This window comes from Bos indicus x Bos taurus, chromosome 1, assembly GCF_003369695.1.
Source record: "Bos indicus x Bos taurus breed Angus x Brahman F1 hybrid chromosome 1, Bos_hybrid_MaternalHap_v2.0, whole genome shotgun sequence".
Lineage (NCBI taxonomy): Eukaryota > Metazoa > Chordata > Mammalia > Artiodactyla > Bovidae > Bos > Bos indicus x Bos taurus.
Genome location: NC_040076.1, coordinates 57,152,051 through 57,177,883, shown reverse-complemented (window position 1 = coordinate 57,177,883; position 25,833 = coordinate 57,152,051). Strand labels below are relative to the sequence as shown.

The 25,833-nt window shown below is 42.2% G+C and overlaps 1 protein-coding gene across 1 annotated transcript in view; it reads left to right on the top strand.

The window, feature by feature from the left end:
• The first annotated feature begins 2,690 nt into the window (after positions 1-2,690).
• CCDC80 (coiled-coil domain containing 80) overlaps positions 2,691-25,833 on the top strand; it is a 36,404-nt gene continuing 13,261 nt past the window's right edge. The window contains exons 1-4 of the mRNA XM_027519411.1: positions 2,691-3,562; positions 3,977-5,877; positions 13,850-14,006; positions 24,852-24,988. Of these exons, the coding sequence (XP_027375212.1) occupies positions 3,988-5,877; positions 13,850-14,006; positions 24,852-24,988 (2,184 nt within the window). The 5' untranslated portion in view covers positions 2,691-3,562; positions 3,977-3,987. The remainder of the gene's footprint in view (positions 3,563-3,976; positions 5,878-13,849; positions 14,007-24,851; positions 24,989-25,833) is intronic.

The following is a 25,833-nucleotide window of genomic DNA, read 5'->3' as shown; positions in this document are numbered from 1 at the left end:
AACTCAAAAGCCTCTTGATGAAAGTGAAAGTAGAGAGTGAAAAAGTTGGCTTAAAGCTCAATATTCAGAAAACGAAGATCATGGCATCTGGTCCCATCACTTCATGGCAAATAGATGGGAAACAGTAGAAACAATGGCTGACTGTATTTTTCTGAGCTCCAAAATCACTGCAGATGGTGATTGCAGCCACGAAATTAAAAGATGCGTACTCCTTGGAAGGAAAGTTATGACCAACCTAGACAGCATATTCGGAGAAGGCAATGGTACCCCACTCCAGTACTCTTGCCTGGAAAATCCCATGGACAGAGGAGTCTGGTAGGCTGCAGTCCATGGGGTCGCTAAGAGTCGGACACAACTGAACGACTTCACTTTCACGTTTCACTTTCATGCATTGGAGAAGGAAATGGCAACTCACTCCAGTGATATTGCTTGGAGAATCCCAGGGACGGCGGAGCCTGGTGGACTGCCATCTATGGGGTCGCACAGAGTCGGACATGACTGAAGTGACAGCAGCAGCAACAGACAGCATATTAAAAAGCAGAGACATTACTTTGCCAACAAAGGTCTGTCTAGTCAAGGCTATGGTTTTTCTAGTGGTCATGTGTGGATGTGAGAGTTGGACTATAAAGAAAGCTGAGGGCTGAAGAATTGATGTTTTTGAACTGTGGTGTTGGAGAAGACTCTTGAGAGTCCCTTGGACTGCAAGGAGATCCAACCAGTCCATCCTAAAGGAGATCAGTCCTGGGTGTTCACTGGAAGGACTGATGTTAAAGCTGAAACTCCAATACTTTGGCCACCTGATGCGAAGAGCTGACTCATTTGAAAAGACCCTGATGCTAGGAGGGATTGAGGGCAGGAGGAGAAGGGGACAACAGAGGATGAGATGGTTGGATGGCATCATCGACTTGATGGACATGGGTTTGGGTAGACTCCGGGAGTTGGTGATGGACAGGGGGCCTGGCTTGCTGCAGTTCATGGGGTCACAAAGAGTCGGATACGACTGAGTGACTGAACTGAACTGAATGTTAAGGACCTATTAAGAAAGGCAAAAAGTACTGCTACACAATTATTTTAGAAAGTAGGACTCTAAAACTATAAGCTCTCTGGTTGAACAAATTAATGAGACTTTTCTATGAATCTGGGAAACAAAAACAAATTGAAGGAAAAGAAGAAAGAGAAGGTGTGAGAAGAAAATGAAAGGGGGAAGAGGCAGGATAACCCAATGCTTTGTAGACAGTTCTACATCTGGGTTCAAATTTCAGGGCCACTTCTTAGCATTTGTGTGACAGTGAGCAATTGCCTAAATTCATTCAGTCTCAGGTTGCCCATCTGCAAATGGGAGATGAGCCCACCTGTCTCTTGGGGATGCTGTGAGGGTTAAATAAAAGCATATATGAAAGTGCCAAGCCCAGAGCCTCATGTGAAAATGCTCAATAAATGGTAGTTATTATTAGCAGAGAGAAGACAAAAGGAAGAGAAAGGAAGGAAGACAGGAGGCTCAGCAAGGGATTGTGTAGAACACATTATGATGTGAGAAAGGAAGTCACATCTAGGACTGTGCAATTCACCACTAGGCATTTGATCAACTTAACAGGTGAATCCCATGAAAGGAAATCTCTGTCTTCAGGGGACAGAAGGTCTCTGCCTGAAGCCCACGTTTGTTCTGGACTTACAGAAGGCCAGAACAGAAAGGCTCCACAGAAGGCCCTTCCTCCTTGGCACCCCCCAGGTCTTCATGCTGTGAACTTACAACCTGACACTCAACCCTCCACAGATCTTCAATTCAGTGCCGGGAGCTCATGTGAAGGAAAAGTAAATGACCAGTCAGAGATGGTGCTGATGAAAAGGAACACCCAGGACCAGGTTTTATCTAGAGAGGGTAGACATTAACATGATCTAGCTTACAGGAGGCCTCCTGAAAACACTGATTCGCCACTGTCTGGGGCAGTTAATACTGACTGAATGCACTTGGAGAGGCTGGAAGAAATATCTGTATAACCCGAGGCACCTTCCTTCCCTGCTAAAAGCTGATTCCTCATGGCAGATCTGTGAGGTGGATCCACAGAGCTGCTTCAGTATCTCCAATATAGCTATTTCTAAGGATTGTTTAAAGCCCTCTGGATACTGGAAGCCTCTGGAGTGCAAGATATTGCAACACACACACACACACACACACACACGTACATACACTCGTGCCCTCTGAGGAAGCTCTTAGCCTACCACAGCCAGAGCTCAGAATTGGAGGTCGTAGTGGCCTTTCCCTGTGTAATGGCTGACCACAATCTCAGGGGAACAGCAGCCATTGCTTGCATTTCTAACCTTTTACCAGCTTCCTTTCATGCCAAGGAGAAACTAGGAATAAGAATACAGTAATATGATCCCCAATTAGCATAAAATAAAAACAACCCAGCCATGTTTTCCATCGGCATTTCCAACCTCAAATGAAACACATGAAGCAGGGAGAAAGAGATAAAAATATATTCATAAACCTATAAATATATATCTACTGTCTGTATATGTACAGCCGAGCACTCTGACCCCAATGACTATCTGTCTCTGGAAAACCAAGCAGTCAGATGTAGAAATCTGAGAATTTTCCCTTTCCCAAGCACAATGTGTGTACAGACAGGAAGGGACAGTGTCCTGATGACTCAGTAGGGAAGGGGTTAAGTTCTCAGCCATCCTGTTCCAAAGTGATTTATGATGATGTTCAGTGTTTCAACACCCCCACCCAAAGAACAGCCCCTTCTCTCCCTCCCAGTCCAGGCTCACCGCTCACCATGCTGAAATGGGAAGGAGGCGGTGTTTTGCTGATCTGTTAAATTCTTAGTGAAGTTTCCTTGATTTCCAGTGGCTGCTGTTGTTTGAGTTTCGTTTGGATCAAAACTGAGGTTGTCCTGGCATTTCTGGGACTGAATCCAGGCAAGAGGAAGAAGAAAAAGGAGAAGGAAGAGAGGAGAGAAAAGGTGGGAAGAAATAAAGGGAGGAGAGAAGCGTAAGGAAAAGAAAAAAGTCCTTTTCAACATCACATTCCTGTGTTTTCCCTCGGCCTGGAAAACATATTAATCCCAGTGCTTCTACGCTCGGAAACAAAGAGACTAAGCCAGACTGTGGGGGAAAGGGTGATAAGAAGGATCCTGGAACTCGAAAAGGAGAAAGAGCGAGATTTAGAAATAGCTGGGACTCCACTTTAAGGGGCGTCCAGCGCTGTCGGCCGGCCGGGAGGGATTGGCATTCGCAGACACACAGCCCGAGCAGAAGCTGCAGACAAATGGAGATGCAAAGACTTAAAAGGACAGCTCCTTTCACCTCATTCTACTTGTCAAGAAGGTAAAAAAGCACAGCCAGAAAGAAAAGAAGAAAGTTCAGCCCTCAGGACCGGACAGGCGGTGGTCTGTGTGCGGCTCTAGGAGCTGGGGCTGCAGCACACCCCTTTGTATCGGCCAGCCTTGCAAAGGAGAAAGAGAATTGGGAGGAAAAGTATTTCATCTAGGAACTGTCCTGGGAGCACACTTCAGATTGCTGTTTAAAACCTCTGCATTCCATCTCCATGAGCCACTATGTAAGTGTGTGATCCTGCCTGTCTTTACTGTGTTTGTTTCTTTGTCATTTATTTGAAGAAATGAAATAGGAATGTTGTCATAATTAATATGCTCAGTGTGCATTTTCTCTGGAGCATCAGACAGTTGAAACAGTGCAAGCATGCTGAATGGGGAACTGATTTGAGTTTCCTGCTTAATGTAAACTGTCTCTGCTAAGCACTGACAAATTACAGGGACTTAAAAGCAACAGGATCTCATCCGATTTTCCATTCTCTGACCTCCCTCCTTCTTCTTCTCCAACTACCCCTTCCCCCTCTCCTTGGCAAAGATAGATAAAGAGATAATGCCCAGCTCTGTTTGCAATTAAATGATTCTTTTTTTTTTCTCTCTCTGCCCTCCCCTTTCTGTGTTTTGACCCTGCTGTCTCCCCAAAGAGGACTGCACAATGACATGGAGAATGGGACCCAGTTTTACTATGCTGCTGGCATTGTGGCTGGTGTGTGGATCAGAACCCCATGGGCAGACCATGAATAGAGGGAGCCGCGGAGGGCAGAAAGTGCCTCTGGTTTCCGCCGTCAACAGAAGGCCAGCTCGGTTACTGAGGCACACGGGGAGGTCTCAGGGAATTGAGAGAACCACTCTGGAAAAACCAAACCTTCAGCCTCTCCAAAGAAGGAGGAGCATACCGGTATTGAGAGTAGCTCATGCCACCGCACCGCCAGCCTCGCTGGGCATCCATGGGGCCCCAGTAAGAACTCAGCAGAGCCCAGGAGCTCGGAGCTCTCCCCGTGAGATGGTCCGAGATGAGGGGTCCTCAGCTCGGTCAAAAATGTTGCGCTTCCCGTCTGGGTCCAGCTCTCCCAACATCCTTGCCAGCTTTGCAGGGAAAAACAGGGTATGGGTCATCTCGGCCCCACACGCCTCGGAAGGCTACTACCGGCTCATGATGAGCCTGCTGAAGGACGACGTGTATTGTGAGCTGGCTGAGAGGCACATCCAGCAGATCGTGCTGTTCCACCAGGCAGGCGAGGAAGGAGGCAAGGTGCGAAGGATCACCAGTGAGGGCCGTGTCCTGGAGCAGCCCTTGGACCCCAGCCTCATCCCAAAGCTGATGAGCTTCTTGAAGCTGGAGAAGGGCAAGTTCGGCATGGTGCTGTTGAAGAAGACCCTGCAGGTGGAGGAACGCTACCCTTACCCGGTCAGGTTGGAGGCCATGTATGAGATCATCGACCAGGGCCCCATCCGCAGGATAGAGAAGATCAGGCAGAAGGGTTTTGTGCAAAAATGTAAGGCCTCTGGAGTCGAGGGCCAGGTGGTAGAGGAGGGGAACAATGGTGGAGAGGCAGGAAGGCCAGGCCTGGGCAGTGAGAAGAGGAAAGAGGAGCAGAGGAGAGCCCAAGTGCCACCCACCAGAGAGAGTCGGGTGAAGGTGATGAGAAAACCGGCCACCACTGTGGGGGCCCCTCCCCCACCTCCTCCAACCCCACGGGCCACCACGCTGCCTCCAGCTCCGGTCACAACAGTGACGCGGGCCACGTCTCGGGTGGTGACGGCAGCTGCAAGACCCACAACCACCACGGCCTTTCCGACCACCCAGAGGCCTTGGACCCCCCGAGTGCACCTTTCTTCAGCCCCCCACAGGCCCCCCGCAACAGCCGAGGTGACCACTGCCAAGGGGCCGGTGGCCTCCGAGAATCTCTACCCTCCGCCCAGGAAGGAGCAGCCCAGGGAGAGGCCGCTGACCACTAGGAGGCCCAGCAAGGCCACCAGCTTCGAGGTCTTCACAGCTGCCCCTTCCATCGCCATCTCCGAGCCCAGCACCAGGGCCGGCGCGGGCCGTTTCCGGGACAACCGCACAGACAGGCGGGAGCATGGCCCCCGGGACCCCAACGTGGTGCCAAGTTCTCACAAGCCAGCAAAGGGGAAACCTCCCAAAAAGAAAGCCCAGGACAAAATTCTTAGCAATGAGTATGAGGATAAGTATGACCTCAGCCGGCCGACCACCTCTCGGCTGGAGGAAGAGTTGCAGCGGGGAAATATGCCCCCCAAAAAAGCGAAGGAGTCTAAAAAGCACGAAAAACTTGAGAAACCCGAGAAGGAGAAGAAAAAAAAGGTGAAGAGTGAGAAAGCAGACAAGTTACTCAAGAGTGAAAAGCAAGTGAAGAAGGACAAGGCTGAGAAAAAGAGTAGGCAGGAGAAAGAGAAGAACAAGAAGAAAAAAGTGGGGAGGACAGAGCAGGATGGCCACCTGAAACCCACAAAACCCTTCACTCAGAATCCCAGGAAGCTGGTGACCGACCTACTGGGGCCCTTTGAAGGCAAACGAAGGCTGCTTGTAAGTAATCTTCTCCTTGGTATTGTTCTGTAGGCTGTGGCAGTGTTAGGCCTTGGAGTGTTATTTTTCTAAAATCACATTATTGGATAGCAGGCTATGGCTAAACAGGTAATCTGTCAGGAAGATCAGGAGGTTTGTCAAAGAAGGACAGCCAGGCCAGTAGCTCCTTTTGACTTAGATATTCTATGACTTAGATATTCTATTCTCTATCCACACAGACCCATGGCCCTAAGCAGTCGGTGACTGGGGGATCTTAGCCATCAGCCCAGGGAAGCACTCAGCTTCTTCTGTGCTCAACTTCTTCCAAACCCACCAGACCCATCCCCCTCTTACGACTCTCTTCCACAGGACAGTTCTAGATACACCTCCCTTCTGCCAAGTTCAAAGAAGAATAAAATAATTAATAAAATGGAATGCATTAATGGCAGTCACAATTTAGGAAAAGGATTTCTTTCTGCATGAGCTTAAAAACTAGAAGCATGTGTATGGGAAAATAGCAGGTCTATATCAACAGTTAGATCTATATCAACAATTGGGAGACTCAAAGGGGAAAGTGTGGCAGCCTGGTTGGGGAGTGGGTATGACTGGTAGTGGGGAAGGGTCCTTGTTTGTCTGGCCCCACAAATATATTTTTAAAACCAGCTAGCTAAAATTTTTCTCCTAAAGCCTGCCTCCCCCACAACTGCCCGACTACCAGTAAGAAGCAAAACGAATGAAGTGTGGAAGCTGGGTTAATTGCTCCATTTTCTGATCCCTTAGAGGCATATCTGAATTTGGAGTCAAGATGTCATGTCAGTTTCTCCTGGGCCTCTAGAATGTGTGCGTGTGTGTGTGTGTGTGTGTGTGAAAAAAGACACGTGAGGTCCTATTTATACTTTGCCTGTGATTCTGAGTGCCCTGGGTACTGAGCAAGTCCCAGGTCCATCTCAGTAACTCTTTTGGCCATTCCTTGCCACCATCCAAAGAATGACACCAGAATCTAGTCAGACCCCAGAGGGCTTTGGGCAAGAATAAGCATCATCTTAAATGTATGGGAAATTTTTACCATCGATGGGAATGATTCATCTTTTCTCAGTGTCTCCTTGCCCTTATTTTAGTGCCCTTCTAAGATTTTGCCCCTAGCTTCTTAATGCTGCATTTTAATCTAGGCTGACTAGGAGGAAAAGGGCATGATGTAGTTAATTCAGAGAAATAGATCTGTAAGTTAATGCTGGGTAACCTGAGTCAGGAATAGTTCTCTCAGCTAGCTGGCTGGGAGGGAACTGCCTCATGCCAGTGAGGACAGCATCTATCCTGCTGCAGACACAAGGTGACTCCATGCCCTGCATTCCCACAGCCAAAAGAGATAGATGCTCATCTCTCAAGGCATCTCTTAGAGAGTCTTTTCATTTTTCTAACTAAATTTGGATTAATGATCTGAGCAAAGTGACTCTGGTGCCCATTTATCTTTTAGGGGTTTCAAAAAGTTCAATGTGCTCACTTTGAAATGTTATTCAGAGCAGAATCCCTTGTGATAGTTATCATGGATGGGGCTTGTCCCCAAATTCTCTTAGCTGTTCCATCTAGTATATCTTTGTAATAGAACAAAACCTAAATTTTGATTGATTCTACAGATTCATGTGTGTATGTATGTCTTGTTATATATATTTTGTATGTTGGTACTTGTTTCTAACCAGAACCTTAAAGTAACTATATAAACTTAGGTTAGCAGAGGATAGGCTGACTATTAGAGTAGTTTAACAACTATTTGGTTATTGCCAGAGTACACAGGTTTGAATGGGAATGTTCCAGCCAAAAGCAGAAGAATCACTGATTTTAGAGTAGAATTCTACCTGGTACAGAACTGTTGGAGGCAGACTGCTCTCTTTGGGGTATGAGAAATCATCAGTAGCATTTTCTGTTGGTCTCTTTCTGAGTACCTGGAACTTTGTCCGGCGTGGTCAGGTTTTAACCAGGGGGGAAATAATCATGGGTAAAATGTCCGGATTGTAATTGTGCACCCATCTGGCAAATACTTCCACTGCCTCTAGCTCATGAGTCAGAAGAAAGGGGTTTTCATACTATATCCCTGATATTAGTCATGCCTTTCATTTCTTTCCACTCCCTTAGTCAGGGATTTGAAAGCCCGGCTGGGTCTTTTCTGCTTTTAACAGTATCCCTGATCATAAATTTCTAGCGAATGAAAACTCAGACAACAGCTTTTGCTGATGTCATGTGAGGCAAAACAGAAACCAGCTGGGCTTGCTCATGGCAGTGTTGCTCTTTGGGGTTGGACCAAGATCCAGGATTGTTATTAGAAAGAAAATACCAACAGGAGGCATTTTAGCTTTGCGTTTCAGTCCCATGTGTGCCTGGCTGACGATCGTATCAGAACTGTGTTCTCTGAAGAGCTAATAATGTTGAAAATAAAAATGGATTAGAAAAGACATTATAAAATAAATGCAACGGAAAGTCAAAAGATGGAGAGGAATCTTTAACCAGACAGAGAGGAGACCAGTGTCTCTGGGAGAAAGATTTTGCTGGTGCCGCTTATCTCTTTTCCATTCATTTTTCCTGTCAAACATGGCTGATGTTATTCAGGAAGTTTCAGTGATTTAATTAATATTCATTAAAGCATAGCAGCCTCCAAGCTATTAAAGTACAGATGACAACATAGCCGCCCCCCCCACAACTGGCCTCAACCTAACCCAGTTTGCTCAAACTGAAGTGAGATTTGCATTCCAAGAAATTGTGCAGGCCTTTTAGCTTATCTTTCCAGATTTTCAGTAACCTGGTGCTCAGTGACAATAACCTAGTCCTTTGCATTTATTTATATCCTTCTTTAATACTTAACTACTTAGAGAAACACTGGCAGTGATGGTACAGGTTATAGTTGGATGAATAGCATCCTAGTGGTCTTCAGAGGAGTTACAGGTAGAGCTAGGTCAGAGGTCACACCTCCAAACCTTCTGTCTCTCAGCCTGTCAACCAACAGGGGCACATCCTGCAAGGTGCTTTGCGGAGACTGTGGGTTAATTTTCACAACAATCCCATGAGGAAGGACTAATTAACTCCATTTACAGAAGCTTAGACAGATTGAGAAATTTCCCAAGGTGTATAGCCAATACATGACAAAGCCAGAATTAAAACTGAGATATGTTTGATTTTAAACTCAAGGTCAATCACTTCCCCGTTCTGCCTTCCCAGGGATGTGAGCTTACTGTGGGCTTGTGCCATAAAGGGAACCAGAAACTGAGAAATGAACCTGTTAGTAATACAAATGTTTTAAAATTCCTTTTCAATCTTGAATTACTCAGAAAAACAGTAAGATATACCAATTGTCAACATTTTGTGCTAGGCAACAATGTAGAGTTTCTGCCTTTAATACCCAGCTAGTTCTTTGTACCTCAACTCACTGGCTTTCCACCTAGTCAAGTGGAGAACAATAGATTGAATCCCAGTTAATCTAATCCCTCAGACTGATTGATGCTGGTCTGGGGATGACAAAATTGAGAATATGGATGAGTCTTTTATCATGGAAACATTGGAATACGTGGGGTATAGCTGAAAAGTCATCATGCTGTGCTCTGCGCCCATTGACCTGTTTGTCAATGAACAAGATGCCTCATCACGCTGAAATACACAGATCCAAGTTCAAGTATTCTTTGGAGATTGGATCTCCTGTAATTCAAGTATGTTAGTACTTTTAACCTTACTACAGAAATTTGGATATTGGGACAATAATCTACTTACTTGGTTTAATTTTAGAAAAGAATATAAACCTCCTATTTACTGAGGCAGACTACCAGCTGGAATGCCTTTTCTCAGAATCCTGTAAAAGTCTAATGTTTTGAGCTTAACACAATACTTGGAGTAAGCTGACTTAAAATATCCTCCCTCCAGCATCTTCCCACTCCCATTTGCACCCTTTACTTATGCAAACTAGCTTCCTTATAGTCTGAGGCTCCTTGTGCCGACATGCCAGTTGGAAAGTTGGAACAGAAACATAAAAAAGAACAACACAATTCTAGCTTCATGATACATGCCCTGATTTATCACCACCAGACTAGAAAGAGGCCAAGTGCCAGACAATAATGTTTACTGGGAAGTTCTGTGCTCAGTCTCTTCAGTCTTCTAAAATGCTCTTTTTAAAAAGAGGAGACTGGAAATGGTTACCATTTTAAACACTGTTTGAAGTACTGCCACGCTAGAAAATGAATGGGACATAGATGTCAATACACAGGGAAAGAGTCACTGAAATATGTTCGGATGATCAGCCTCCTTCACTTTGCAGCACTTTGTGTGCTGCAAACTCAAGGAGCAGATTGAATGTAAAGGAGAGTGTCTTTACTAATGGTGTGTGGGCTGCATCGAGCAGGGAATCACACCTCTAGCAGGAGTGATGGATGTAACCTGAGGAGCACTATGCTTCTACTACCTACTGGGCAGTAGTGGGGCTGGGGCTTCAGTGCCTTGATGAATTGGTACTGTAGTTATGGAGATGTGACATAAGCGTAAAACAAAATGGTAAATCAAGGAAATACATAAATTCCAGGTAAGCCATGCAGATAATAAGAACAGTAATTAAAAGGAGAAAGTGATCGTTGTGGAATAGATGAGACTTTAAGGAGGATGCTGCATTTGAAGAATGACTCCGATTCTGATAAGGTGGAAGGGAGGGGAGGCGATTCTGGGTGAGAAGGGTGGCATGGATGAAGGTAAAGGAAGGAATGTGAGTGAATTATTCAGAGGCAGCACACATCCATGATGCTTTGGTGTACACTGCCTGTATATATTTATATAATATATATACTAATATGTACGCTTGATTCTCACTATTTTATGAGTTCATAGGGAAGTTGTTCCAAAGGTTAGAAAACCAAGGTTTAGAAGGTTAAAAGGCTTTGTTGAGGCTACAGAGTAGCCAGGGGTTGAACTAGGACAAAAATGCAGGTCTTCGGATTTTGACTACAGTCACCCTTTCTCTGTGCCCTTCAGGTTCCTCTCATTTCATAATTTAGCCCAGTCCAGCTACAGGGTGAAGAGGTCACATAAGGGAGGAATAGGAGGAAAGTTTAGCAAGAGAGAGCCTGAGGCCAGGTTGTGGAGGGCTAGAATCTAGGAAGTGAGTCATGCTAAATGAATGTCACCTCCCAGGTGGGTTAAGGCTTCCCTGGGCAAAGGGCTTGAGGTGAAAGTAAACTTCAGAGCCCTCTACTTATTTAAGTGCAGTTCCCACTGGGTATCCCCAGCCTAAGGCTACTATGTTCAGAGATACATGGGAGAAGCTGCCTGGCAGGATAAGGTTCGGTATGATTGTATATTCTCTGAAATTCTGTTATGCACAAGGGGAAGAAAGAGACCAGAAGGGGCTTTGAGAACTCTTAAAATCCTGTTATAACATGATCTGTCTGTGGACTGTAAGGGTCCATGAACGGAATGGAGTCTATGCATGGATCTGAAGTTTCAGAGCCAGGTAGTTATCAATCATCTAGCATATATTCTAAATATGAGCCTATCCTTCCTTGGGGGCTTCCCTGGTGGCTCAGACAGTGAAGAATCTGCCTGCAGTGCAGGAGACTGGGTTCAACCCCTGGGTTGGTAAGATCCCCTGGAGAAGGGCATGGCCGCCCACTCCAGTATTCTTGTCTGGAGAATTCCATGAAAAGAGGAGCCTGGCGGACTACAGCCATGGGGTCTCAAAGAGTCTGGCAGAACTGAGCAACTAACATTTTTACTTTCTTTCATCCTTCCTTTAGGTCAGGGAGTCCAAAATCATTACCAGGACATGTTACTTTCATTTTTTTTTTTTTTTTTTTTTTACTATTTTGTGTTCTCACTTAAATAGTCATTTTATGTATTTCAAAATAGTGTATCTATGAGCAAAGAAAAGCCAAAAATAAAAGACTAAAATACACCAACTGAAAACAAAACACCTGGATGTGGACTACCATCAAAACTAAAGAAATATTTTCAAATGCCATGTAGCTAATTAAAAAACTAACAAAGCAAAAATACCATCACTGTATCTTTCTATAGCCTCCTTAAATCTTTTTTAAGGCTAAGTGTGAATGAATAAATTAAGGGAAAATTTTATTATTTTTCCTCTTGGGGAATTATATTTCTAAACCAAGCATTTCCTACCCACCCTGTCCATATGAAAAAGTACATAAACACAAAATCAAAAATAGATGAAATCACGTCTTCTTAAAATAAATAACAATCTGAGAAAACATAAACAAATGCTTCATCGTGGAAAAATCTTTGTTGATGTTCTACTCAAAAGCTATTGAACTCATTTTGATTTCCATGAGGGATAGTATTTTTGACAAGTACAGAGAATTCTTCGAAGGGAACGCCTGCAGGCCACAATAAATACATTTTGGACAGAGCAAAATAAACAGCAAAATGAGCTGGGACCAGATTTATTACTATCTTGATAAAGTATTTGATAAAGAGTTTAACATGGTGAGACTTCCCTTCTGCAAAATGCCAAGCTAATAGCCACAAACTTCAGGAATATTTTGTAAGGTTAGACGGAACTAACTTTTTTTAAGCACTTTTTTTCAAAGTAGAACAGTGCTTGATAAATTGATCAAATGAAAGGAAGTGTATAGATGGGGGAACTCTCTGGTGGTCCAATTCAATCCCTGGTCTAGAGGTTGGCCTCTGAGCTAATGAGAAGCCTGCATAGGGTGACTAAACCGTGTTTTTTGCAGACATCAGCCGATTAAGCTGTTTAGGGTTAAAGAGATAAAAAAAAAAAAAAATCTAGTCATCATCAGAATAAAATTTCATGTCCTTCCACCTCAGGGCAAACAGCACATGCCCACACATTCGTCAGACGTGCTACACAATCCTGGTTTCTGCTCAGGAAGAAGCTAGTAAAATTGGAGAAGACTCAGGAAAAGGCAACAAAAATAATCACCATAGTAGAAAGGCTTCTATATCTGGCTAGATTACAGCGGTGAGGCATTCTTAGGGAGAGAGTTCAAGAGGAACCTTGAAAAATAAGAGTATCCTCATTTTATCCAAAATAGTGAAGTCTGTGTTTTCCCAGATAGCTGGTGACTAAAGCATCTCTTTTTATTGCTCTGTCTTCTTTTTCCTCAGGGGAAGTGAAGGGGTCAAATTGAGTGAGAGAGACACAGGGGCTAGGTGAAAAATGCCAGGTTTGAATTGGAAAGAAGACTGAACAGAAAGAGAAAAATTCATCCTCTTGGAGGGTTTTAGCATCACAGACATCCACCACGAGCTGCAGGCCCAGTGTGACAGTGATTATGTTCTGAGACAGAACTGGGCCAAAGGGCCATTCTAAAAATTCTCTGAATTTTACCTAATGAAAATTCTAAGCCGTGGAGTGTTTCATAGTGCCCAAGACCTGGCTATGAAACTCAGCCCTGTAAGATGTGAAATAATAGTGGTAGCCACCGAATTCACGAGTGTCTGAGCAGCCAATTAAGGCAATGAAGATCAAAATAAAGGGAGAGAGATAGCATTTATTGGACAATTATTGCATGCCAAGTGTCATATAATGCCTACAACAAACAGCCTTGTGAAAGAAGTATTCCTGTGCAGAGTTCATAAATGAGAAAACCAAGATACATGGAGACTGATAATGAAGGCAAATGATAGTGGAAGTGAGTAGAAACTCTAAACTGTCTGGAATCATTTTTTTAAAAAGGCCTTTCCAAATGGTCTCTTTTGGCTTTAATTATGCTAACTATCCAACAAAATGATCCAGTTTAGGTGTCAGTCTAGTTTAGGAATGGCAACCTACTCCAGTATTCTCGCCTGGAGAATTCCCTGGACACAGGAGCTTGGTGGGCTACAGTCTGTAGGGTCACAAAGAGTTGTACATGACTGAGCGACTAACACACACATCCTGTCAGTCACCACCAGCCCTGTAGTCTAGATCATCCCTTTGATTTTTCCCTCAGTGTGAAACTATCACTGTGAGTTAATTGTTTTGCTTGCTTTTGCCCTCCTCCAGCTGATCACTGCTCCCAAGGCTGAAAACAGCATGTATGTGCAGCAGCGAGATGAGTATCTGGAAAGTTTCTGCAAGATGGCCACCAGGAAAGTCTCCGTGATCACCATCTTTGGCCCTGTCAGCAACAGCACCATGAAAATCGACCACTTCCAGCTAGGTTCTCTGAAACAACTTAATGATTATATTACTGATTTTCTCTTAGCTAAGGTGGGGCATGCTTTACGGGAGAGGTCGGTGGGGAATCAAAAGGAAAATTTGGGTTTCCAGAGGGCTATTTTCTTGTGGTAACAAAGGTCAGTCTGCCTGACTACTTATATAACTGTCCTGGATGGTTCTGGCTTAAGTTTTGGACACTAAAATGAAAAATTTGCAAACTGTCTACAGTTTGAAAGTCAGTAAGATGGAGGACAAGGAGAGAAGTAATTCAGTGGGGCAGGGTGGGGGAGGTATTCTGATATAGAATAGCCAGAGAGGTATTCTGACACTTTCTTCTGTATCCTGAGTCTTCTTGCCTATGAGCAGCACCATCTGATCCTCCTTTAGCCTCTATGCTGTAGGTAACTCCCTCATAAATAGGGTCCCACACACCCTTCGGAGTCCTTGACTCTGGCCAGGCTTGGGGAGAGTGAGCGGGGGCTGAGAGAAGCTGTGAAACTAAATGGAAAGTCACTGGAAATACGGACTGAACGGCGCCCACATCCTTTTGGAAAGCAGAAGAATTTGGCTGAATGTAGAGGTTTCACAGTTTTTCATATTAATGATGATGTGAGGCATACAACTCAGTGTTGGGCAGCTAAGGTCTAACTCGCCGCGGTTCTTGTGGGAACATGGCAAATTTACTGTGAGTAGTTATGCCTCATGGTCAGAAGCCCCAGATCTGATCCACCCAGTTTCTTTTATAACTATTACATCTCTAGAGCTTTATTTTAAAACAAAAATCTTTCTTTCTTACATAATTTCTCTACTTTTGTTTACTGTTGTTTCAACTATAATGAAAATCCTTTTTGTGTCATTTGCATATCCTGCATATTTTTCATAAAATATATTTTGTCTGAAAGCACATAAAACATACTTTTTCCCATTAGTTAGCAATTTGTGAGGGAGTGGGGGGCCTTACCGCGGCATGTGGGAATCTTACTTCACCTACCAGGGATCAAACCCTTGCCCTCTCCTGTGGAAGTACAGGATCTTAACCATTATATCACCAGGGAAGTCCCTCCATTAATTAACATTTAACTTCATTAAATATAACATGTTACTTCATGGATTTTTCTGTCACATACTCTTAGTGCTATGAACATGTATCGTTGTAATTAAGTCATGATAATGTCAGTTGATTTTTAACATAGTCTAGCTTTCTAAATCATATATATTTTTTTACTTTTGTAAAGACACTTAGTGTGAGATCTATCCTCAACTAATTTTTAAGTGTGCAATACAGTATTATTTACTATAGATACAGTGTTGGCCAGCAGGTCTCCCTAATTTATTTGGGTATGAAGTTTCAGCTGTGCATTCTCTATTTTTATTAGCTCATTTTCCCCTGAGATAGTTCAAAAGGAAAATAAATAGCATCCTTTCCAATGTCTTAGGAGCCCCTGGTGGCTCAGATGGTAAAGAGTCTGCCTGCAATGCAGGAGACCCGGGTTCTACCCCTGGGTCAGGAAGATTCCCCTTACAATGCATATGTTTTTCAAGGAGAACAAAAAGAGAGAGTGTTCTTACCAACAACAACCAATAACCATACAGGCAAAAGACACAAAAGAGGTTCTAGAGTCAAAGAGGTTCAAATCCACAGTCACAATGTATTTGCATGTAACCTTGAGCTAGTTAATGGTAACCCACTCCAGTATTCTTGCCTCGAAAATCCCTTGGACAGAGGAGCCTGGCAGGCTGCAGTCCATGGGGTCGCAAAGATTCGGACACGACTGAGCTTTATCATCTTTATCATCATCTTGAGCAAGTTACTTCCTAAGGCTCAGCTTAGAACATTGTTATATGCATTTCATAGGTGATGATGAGGATTTAATGCTGTTACTGTGGTCAATGAGCTGTCAGAGGGCCTAGAGCACTATAATTGAAAAATACTTGTAATTGCTTTCTGCTCATTAACAAGGAATCCTCACAGCTGCTCCTCAGGGTCAGGCTGCATTAATCCTGTCGGTGACAAAACTGAAGGCCTAGAGACTAATACTGCAAAGCCACATATTTGGTGCTTAACTGGGAGTCAACCTTTGGCTTCCAGTATTGTCAAATGGTAGCAGGAGCCAGTGAGCTTGATTATAATCCAGATGTCTTGAGAGGAAGTAGGCATACAATCCATTACAGAGACTTGCTGGCTGGTGATGAAAGGCTTCCTCCACCAGGTGTTCCTGGTGGCAAATGTGTCACCCATCAACTCACACAAAGAATTCTCGATCCTTATTTCAGAGAAGTTTGGAAAAATCATTATGTCTTCCACCTCGACCTGTGCATGGTCCTAACTGCTACAAACATCTGGTGCTGCCTTGGCAACATGTTAGCATGAATCCTGCTGTCTTTTAGACATCTGGATTGAATATGAACTGTAGAGGATGAAGATTTTCTTTTCTGCCTTATTGGAAGTCAGGTATTGTGATTTGGGTGTTTGCCACTCATTGAATGGCAGCTTGGACATGATTTGGGGGGCCTTTGATTTTGTTCCTCATCTAATTCCTGGAAGGCCTGTCTCTCCTTGTGTCATGTCCCAGGTTACCCTTATGGGAAAGGCTGTAATGCATTCAGCCAAGACTGGGAGTCAGCCATGAGAAAATAGAAGTTGGCATGCGCCGTGGTCTCAGTAAACCAATCTCCAGCCTTGACCGATTTTCAGTTGGAAATCTATCAGATGGCCTTACTTTCCTTAAAAATAAATCAAGCACTCTCTACTCTTCCAGACTTTTACGGGGCCTTAAAAACAAAGGCCCACATCCAGCTACAGTGTAGGCTGTACTCACCAGCTGGTCCATCTTGCTAAATGTATTTGAATTATACGTGATGGACCTACAAACACCAGGAAGAGTTAAGATTTCAGTCATTAGCCTAATGAAAGTTATTCATTCTTAAGCAAATTCCAATGCAGAAGAAGCCTATCCAGTTTTGGCAGTCCAGAGTATATTAAATGTGAGGGTTTAGAATGACCTAACATACACACACACACACACAAATTAAAAATAAAGAAAAAAAATTTTTTAAGATAAAATATAGAGTGACCTAACACATAAAGGCATTCTTAATTGTCAGACATATTTAAAATATCAATTTGAAATAGGAATATTGGTGTCTGTGCTAAAAGGATGGATTATAGAGGAAGTTTGTCAGGTGGGAAGGAGTTGCTGGCTAAAGGCATTTTATTACAGAATGAAAAGAGAAGAGGGAGGAAAACATAGCGGGCATGTATATATGTATAGATGCTTCCCTGGTGGCTCAGACGGTAAAGCGTCTGCCTGCAATGTGGGAGACCCGGGTTTGATTCCTGGGTCGGAAAATCCCCGGAGAAGGAAATGGCAATCCACTCCAGCACTCTTGCCTGGGAAATCCCATGGACGGAGGAGCCTGATAGGCTACAGTCCATGGGGTCGCAAAGAGTCGGACAGGACTGAGCGACTTCACTTTCACTTTCTTTCATATATGTATATTTATATGCTTAGCAAAATATATAGGTGAAAAATATTTTTGACGCTGGTATTGATCACTAAACTTTAAGAGCTAAAACATAGGACATTTTTGCGGGGGGAAAGGCAATTTTTTGATAGCTTCTTCTAAAGGAAGGAAAAAAGGAAGGAGGAAGAGTTGGTGGAAGTGGAATGTGGCAACAAGGAGAGGCAGTACTGATTCCTTATTCATATGAGTAGGGAATTTCTAGGTGAGTCTCTGGAGTAACTTTTATACCTGAGTCTGATAGAATCCATTTCAGCCTATAATACTCTGTCTTTGATCCTGTTGAGAATTGTCCTTTATGGACAACCTCACAACCATCTGGATCCATAAGAAGGCAGAAATACTGCTTCCCCACAGAAGCATCTGAAAAATTGACCCTTTGTCCCAATTCCTCCCTTCTTCAGTGGTGACAATGCCTAGCAGCTGCCTTCTCTAGACCCTGCCATTCTGTGCTAGGAGACAAGGCTGGGTGAGTGATCAGACTTCCAAACAATGCCTTTGGTGTCCCTCTCTGTTTGTTCAGGTTTTGATTATCACTCTGTCCCCTAACTTGTGTCATCACCCATTGCACTGCCTCTAACATCAAGCTTATCGCTGTCAAGATCAACGCCTGACAAGCAAGGGGTTAAAAGTGCCTGATAAGTCAAGTGTATAAAACAAGCGCTTGAAGAATGTGGTGAAGGGACAAGCTTATCCAGTTGCGGTTATCACAGTATTGTATGTATCACAGAGTTTTGAAAAGGGAGCGGATTTAAAGGAAGAGCCTTGAAACTGAGTAGATTTTTTTTGATAGATGATGACTCTATCAAAAGTACTTTTTGTTTTTATTCAGTTTTTTAAACAAATGATACATTTTTTGGATTCCAAAGTCAAACACTATATAAAAAGGCATTAACAGACAAGTCTTACACCCATTCTTGACCCTTATTATTCTCTGCTCGCACAGTAATATTTATGATTCCTTGTTAATCTGTTTAATGGCCTCTTTATGCAAACACAAATAAATATAGATACCTATAATTCCCCTTCTCTTTTTTAAACAGAAAAGTGTTTTATTACCTTGAGTAGGAAAAAAAAAATTTTTTTGTTGTTGAAATATAGCTGATTTACAATGTTGTATTAGTTCCAGGTGTATAGCGAAGTGATTCGTGTATATATAATTATAAACTCTTCTTCAGATTCTTTTCTGTTACAAATTATTACAGAACATTGAATTCAGTTCCCTGTGCTACCCAGTAGTTCCTTATTCTTTTTCCCTTCTTTTTTTTTTTCCTTGTGTTGTTTTTTTTTTTAATTTTATTTTATTTTTAAACTTTACATAATTGTATTAGTTTTGCCAAATATCAAAATGAATCCGCCACAGGCATACATGTGTTCCCCATCCTGAACCCAATCAGTTCAGTTCAGTTGCTCAGTCGTGTCCAACTCTTTGTGACCCCACAGAAGCATCTGAAAAATTGACCCTTTGCCTCAAAGGGTCTGCAGCATGCCAGGCTTCCCTGTCCATTACCAGTTCCCAGAACTTGCTCAGACTCATGTCCATAGAGTTGGTGAGGGCATCCAACCATGTCATCCTCTGTCGTTTCCTTCTCCTCCTGCCTTCAATCTTGCCCAGAATCGGGGTCTTTTCTTATGAGTCAATTCTTCACATCAGGTGACCAAAGTATTAGAGCTTCAACTTTAGCATCAATTCTTTCAATGAATATTCAGTACTGATTTCCTTTAGGATTGACTAGTTTGATCTCCTTGGAGTCCAAGGGACTCTCAAGAATCTTCTCCAACATCACAGTTCAAAAGCATCAATTCCTCGGCACTCAGCTTTCTTTATGGTCCATCCATACATGACTACTGGAAAAACCATAGCTTTGACTAGACGGACCTTTGTTGGAAAAGTAATGTCTCTGCTTTTTAATATGCTGTCTAGGTTTGTCATAGCTTTTCTTCCAAGGAGCAAGCGCTTTTAATTTCATGGCTGCATTCACCATCTGCAGTGATTTTGGAGCCCAAGAAAATAAGGTCTGTCACTGTTTCCATTATTTCCCCATCTATTTGCCATGAAGTGATGGGACCAGATGCCATGATCTTAATTTTTTTGAATGTTGAGTTTTAAGCCAACTTTTTTACTCTCCTCTTTCACTTTCATCAAGGGGCTCTTTAGTTCCTCTTTGCTTTCTGCCATAAGGGTAGTGTCATCTACATATCTGAGGTTATTGATATTTCTCTGGGCAATCTTGATTCCAGCTTGTGATTCATCCAGCCTGGCATTTTGCATGATGTAATTTGCATATAAGTTAAATAAACAGGTGACAATATACAGCCTTAACATACTCCTCTCCCAATTTGGAACCAATCTGTTGTTCCATGTCCGGTTCTAACTGTTGATTCTTGACCTGCATACAGATTTCTCAGGAGACAGGTAAGGTGGTCTGGGATTCCCATCTCTTGAAGAATTTTCCACAATTTGTTATGATCCACACAATCAAAGACTTTAGCATAGTCAGTGAAGCAGAGTAGATGTTTTCCTGGAATTCTCTTGGTTTTTCTATGATCCAGCTGATATTGGTAATTTGATCTCTGGTACAAATATTGTATATCTGTTTTGTATTTTTTTTTTCACCTAAGTGTATTTCCCGGAGATCTTTTCTTATGAGTACACAGAGATCTTTCTCATTCTTTATTAAGTCATACTGAGATTCTACCATAGTTTATTTAACCACTCCCCTTGTTGAGTAACATTCGGATTGCTCTCAGTATATTGTTATTATAAACAATTTCAGACTTAACCTTGTACACATATCACTCTATGTATGTGGGTATTTCTTTACAATAGATTCTGAGAAGTAAGATTGTTGGGTCAAATGGAAAGTGTATCTAGCTTTGGTAGATATCACCAAATTTCTCTCCATGTAAGTTGTATGATATTGCAAAACCACCAGAAATGTGTAAGAATGTCCATATCTCCAAACATCTTCAACAGAATATATGATTAGACTTGTGAATGTTTTTAGCCAGTGCTGTATGTGAAAAATGGTATCTTAGTGTGGTATAGAATTGGGTTGCATTTCTCTTTTTATAAATGTGATTGAAGATTTTTTTCATATGTTTCAGGCAACTTTATATTTTGTTTTTAGTGTCCTTTGCTTATTTCTCCATTGGGTTGTTGGTCTTTTTAATCTCAATTTATAGGTATTCCTTATAAGATACTGACCCAGTTTGGGGGTGGAGTTCAGGAGTTTGTTTTAAAAGTGTTTCTCAAGTGATTCTGATTTGCAGTTAAATTTGGTCTAGAGCAGAAAGTTGAGTGGCAGAGAGAAGGGAAGAGAGGTCTAGAAATGTAGATTGGCACCAATTTTAGATAATTTCAAATACCAGGAGAGAGAATTCAAACTTAATTTGGTAAATTAAGTGAAGTCACTAAAGATTTCTACACATATTTTTCAAATAAATTTCAAATAACTTCTTAGGTTTAGTAGTCAGTCTGTAGGACAGAAAAGCCCCTGACAGGACACATTCTTCATGGATAAGACAAATTGTTCGTTCTAGGGACCAAATGCAAGCTTCAGCTTTGAGATGAGAAATGGCCAGGCTAGTGCCACATACTCATTCAATTCAGTCACTCACTCATCCCACAACTGGGTGCTAGGCAGGGAAACAACTCACTCATAGAGTAAAACAGAAGGGAACAAGCAGATTGACAACAAAGTTAGTTAAATTTATCCATTATCAACTAAAAACAATTCAGCCTCTGCTGGAGTCTTTACTTCCAGATTTATCCAAAATGCAACCAAGAGATTTTTGACTTCTTGAATAGGATAATTATATTTTAAGTGCCTTATAAGTATGTTTTATTTACATTGTGCATTACTTCAGGACAGGGTTTATTAAGGTCTGGTGGTGCAGCAAAGTCAGAATGTCAAAGGAAAATGGAATATATTACTCATTCATTACCCAAAGAGGAAACTGCACCACACCTCACAAGGTCATGGGAGGAACACCAAGTTTTGGTCAGGAAGCAGAAGCCAGAGTGAAGAGAGAGCCTAGACCATGGTTATTATTGGGGTTTCCATGGGAAACACAAGGTGTTCACCCAGCTGGTTAGGCTTGGGGCTGTAGGGTATTACCTAATTGTCCAGTTCCTGGCCCTGAGACAACTGATTGGTGCTCCTCGGGCCATGAGCCAGATAGATCTGGGTCCAAGGATTGTAATTTTACATGCACTCCAGGTGCTCATGATGAAGGTATACAGTGAATCCTACTTTGAAAAACTGCCAGAGCAGATTTGGAGCTCCTGAAGCAAACAGAGAGCTGAAGTTGTCCCAGGACACTGGAGGAATGGCCTGAATTTAGGGATGAGAAGGAGGAGGAGGAGAAACCATGGGTATCACAGAGAGGCAGCAGTCACAGCTGGAGGCTTTAGATACAATGCCTGGCATACAGTTCGTATTTAATAAGTTGCCTTTGAAGCTGAATTTTTCTGCAGTGTCATTGCTGTCTATAGTCAGACATGGAAAAACAAATACATGAAGAAACTTCCTACTACCTGAATTTAACCACTGACTTTTTGGAGTTGGAGTTCTTAAAGGGTGAGAAACTAGGCAAGTGTTTCATTTATAGGGCCAGTCCTCATCAGCACACAGCAGAGCTCACCCTCCCTGCTGTCCCTCCTCAAAAATCTTAGGTCCAGGGGCAGATTCTGTGAAATGACCAAATCCCACAAAATGGGCTTGGATCTATGAATCATTTTAGCTGGATTGGGACCATGTGGACAATTTATAGGATGTATTCCAAGGAAATGGCAACCCACTCCAGTGTTCTTGCCTGGAGAATCCCAGGGACAGGGGAGCCTGGTGGGCTGCCGTCTATGGGGTCGCACAGAGTCGGACACGACTAAAGTGATTTAGCATTCTAAGGAATGTTTGCTTTTAAACCCTGTCACCCTTGACGAACACTAGAGAGCTTTGGCAGAATCTGGATAAATTTAATAAGAAGTTTCAAATGAATAAAAGCAAAAATGAATGTATGTTGAGGATTAAAAATAGCAGTTCCTAGGTTCAAGATAAAATCTGATTTGTACAGTGTTAAAATCAGAACATTAGTTGTTAAAGATGCTTACAAATCAGTTTTTTAATGATTTCCTTCATCATCATGCTGCTGCTACTGCTAAGTCGCTTCAGTCGTGTCCGACTCTGTGCGACCCCATAGACGGCAGCCCACCAGACTCCCCCGTCCCTGGGATTCCCCAGGCAAGAACACTGGAGTGGGTTGCCATTTCCTTCTCCAATGCATGAAAGTGAAAAGTGAAAGTGAAGTCGCTAAGTCATGTCTGACTCTTATCGACCCCATGGACTACAGCCCACCAGCCTCCTCCATCCATGGGATTTTCCAGGCAAGAGTACTGGAGTGGGGTGCCATTGCCTTCTCCGATATTAATATTATTAATCACAAAATAAAATATGCTCCTTGTTAAAATTTAAATAATATAGGCTCACATGAAGTAAACAAAGTTTCTACCTCACCTCTTCTCACTCCCCAGAGACAACTATTATTGTTAGCTCTATGTACTTCTGGACTTTTTCCTATGTATATTCCCATATGGATGTATTTTCTTTTGCTTTATTTCCTTTTAACCAAGAATACCATCATACTTCGGAGAAGGTAATGGCACCCCACTCCAGTACTCTTGCCTGGAAAATCCCATGGATGGAGGAGCCTGATAGGCTGCAGTCCACGGGGTCACTAAGTTGGGCACGACTGAGCGATTTCACTTTCACTTTCATGCATTGGAGAAGGAAATGGCAACCCACTCCAGTGTCCTTGCCTGGAGAATCCCAGGGATGGGGGAGCCTGGTGGGCTGCCGTCTATGGAGTCGCACAGAGTTGGACACGACTGAAGCGACCTAGCAGCAGCAGCAACAACATCATACTTCATATTTTATTCTTCAAGTTGCTATTTTTACACAATAGATAAACTAAACAAAAACCAACAGCATGAAGAACCTAACAATTCTTTTAAATTAACATATTTTATTAATGATAGTATTCTTTCCCCTCTCATTATGATCTACTTGGGAGAATCAAGCTTATTACTTATATACTTTCAACAATCTTAATCAAGTAAACCAAAGTAATACCTAAATTATAATTGCCCCCTTTATATCAGTAAAAGCAGAATAGTCTGTGATACTTAGCTACATAAGCTTTGTAGCTACAAAATTGTGTCTTTTTCTACTGTAGTACTATTCATTGGGTAACAGTGTTGATAATAACCAATAAATTTCCTTCTGTAATAGATTTATTATTACATATTTGCTAACTTTAACATTTGTAAATTTTTTTTAAATACAGGGGATTATTCTACCAATAAAAAATTTAATAAGGTTGAGGGAAGCACTGTGACCTGTATGGGAGGAAAGAAGTAAATAAGCCCTTCTATTACTTCCAAGTGTTTTCCAGGCATGGTATTAATAGTTTGTCATGTTCATACTTCCCATTAACCCAGTGGCACCTGCAGGACCCACTCTGAATTATAGTAGTTCTCAGGCTTGATGTTTGAAATATATATATATATATATATATATATATATATATATATAATATTAAGAACTTCTATAAATTGGGTAACATTTTACTTAACCTTGTATTCACTTACAAAATTTATCTTATGAATAGATTGATTTTTTGGAGTCAAATGACCAGATTTGAACATAGGCTTTTTATTTTTCTCTATGGCCATGACTGGAGAATTCCATGGTCAGAGGAGCCTGGCTGGCCACAGTCCATGGGGTTGCATAGAGTCGGACACGACCGAGTGACTAACACACACACACATAGCAATGACGAAGTTCACTGTGTCCCAAAAAAATGCTCTAATAAAAGGAAGGAACACACCAATTTTAGAGTTAAATAAATAACTAGAACTAAAATAAAATTTTAAGTGAAATAAAGCTTAAGCAAAGAATCTGGGTCTGTTCCCCTGGTAAGTCACAGTAATGACTCATCCCCAGATTGAGTTGGCAGTCTTCTTCCAGGAATGACTCAGTAGCTTCATTCGAACATTGCTCCTTCTGATTCACTATAACCAGGGTGGGCAGAGATGGGGTTTGATCATCTTTGGAAGAGTGACTTTCAAAATGAGCTTATTTATTTATTTGTTTCTATATTTGTTCACTTTGGAAACATTAGTTCAAACAAAGTGCTATTTGAATGTGTGCAACTAATGAAAGCAGTTCTGATTAACTCGGGATGGAGGCTCAGATCCTCCACCCTTTGGTTCCCACTGATTTCTGGTCACATCCATATTTATTCACATTTCATTTGCCTTAAGACAATGAGAAACCTATGCGAGTCGTGGATGATGAGGACTTGGTAGACCAGCATCTCATCAGCGAGCTGAGGAAGGAGTATGGAATGACCTACAATGATTTCTTTATGGTGCTCACGGACGTGGACCTCAGAGTCAAGGTATGGGTTCCTGTTTGGGATAGTGCAGTGCCATTCCTTAAGAGAGAAACTCATTTTGGGGGGATCAGTGAGTCTATTACACATATGACTGAGCACAAATTATTTCATAAATGGGAAATTTTGGAAATGGTCCAAATAGTTACCACTGTCCTCTAGAATTTGTGGTCTATGGAAAATATTGGATTGGATGACCCCCTGTAGCTCAGTTACTTGACTCAGACTAAATTCTTCTGTAACATTAAAGTCATGCATTCACCAGACACTTGTTGAATAGCTATGATGTGTCAGACCCTGGTGATAAAAAATGAAGAGCATTTAGCTTCGGTTTTAAGAAAACTCAGATTTAATATAGGCATACTTTGGAAGAACCTGGAAATTTATCTCCTGATTCAGCATGGGCAAGACGGTAGGGCTTTACACCCAATATCTTCCTATGATAGGGACAAAAGTTCTGAACCATGAAAAATTATGCCATGTAGTCATAATAATAATAATAACAATAATAACTAACTTTATTGAGTTCTTTCATTATGCCAAGCACTCACCTCAAATGTTTACAATTCTTATCTCAAACCTCTAAGAGAAATAACAAGTATTATCTTTGTTTCAAAGAGGCCAGGAATCTAGAGTCGTTAAGTAACTTGCCTAACTTCACCCAGTTAATGTTAGACTTCATATGCACACAGATTGGTTCCAGAGCCCATGCTTACATGAAAATCCTTAGGAAAAAGGCTGCCTGGGCTATTAGAATACCTGGTTCAGCCTGAAGCATTTTTCTGGATCTGGAGAGAGATCCCTTCAATAATTCATTCTGCTTTTGTGTTTTGCCACCTCTAATGTGAAAG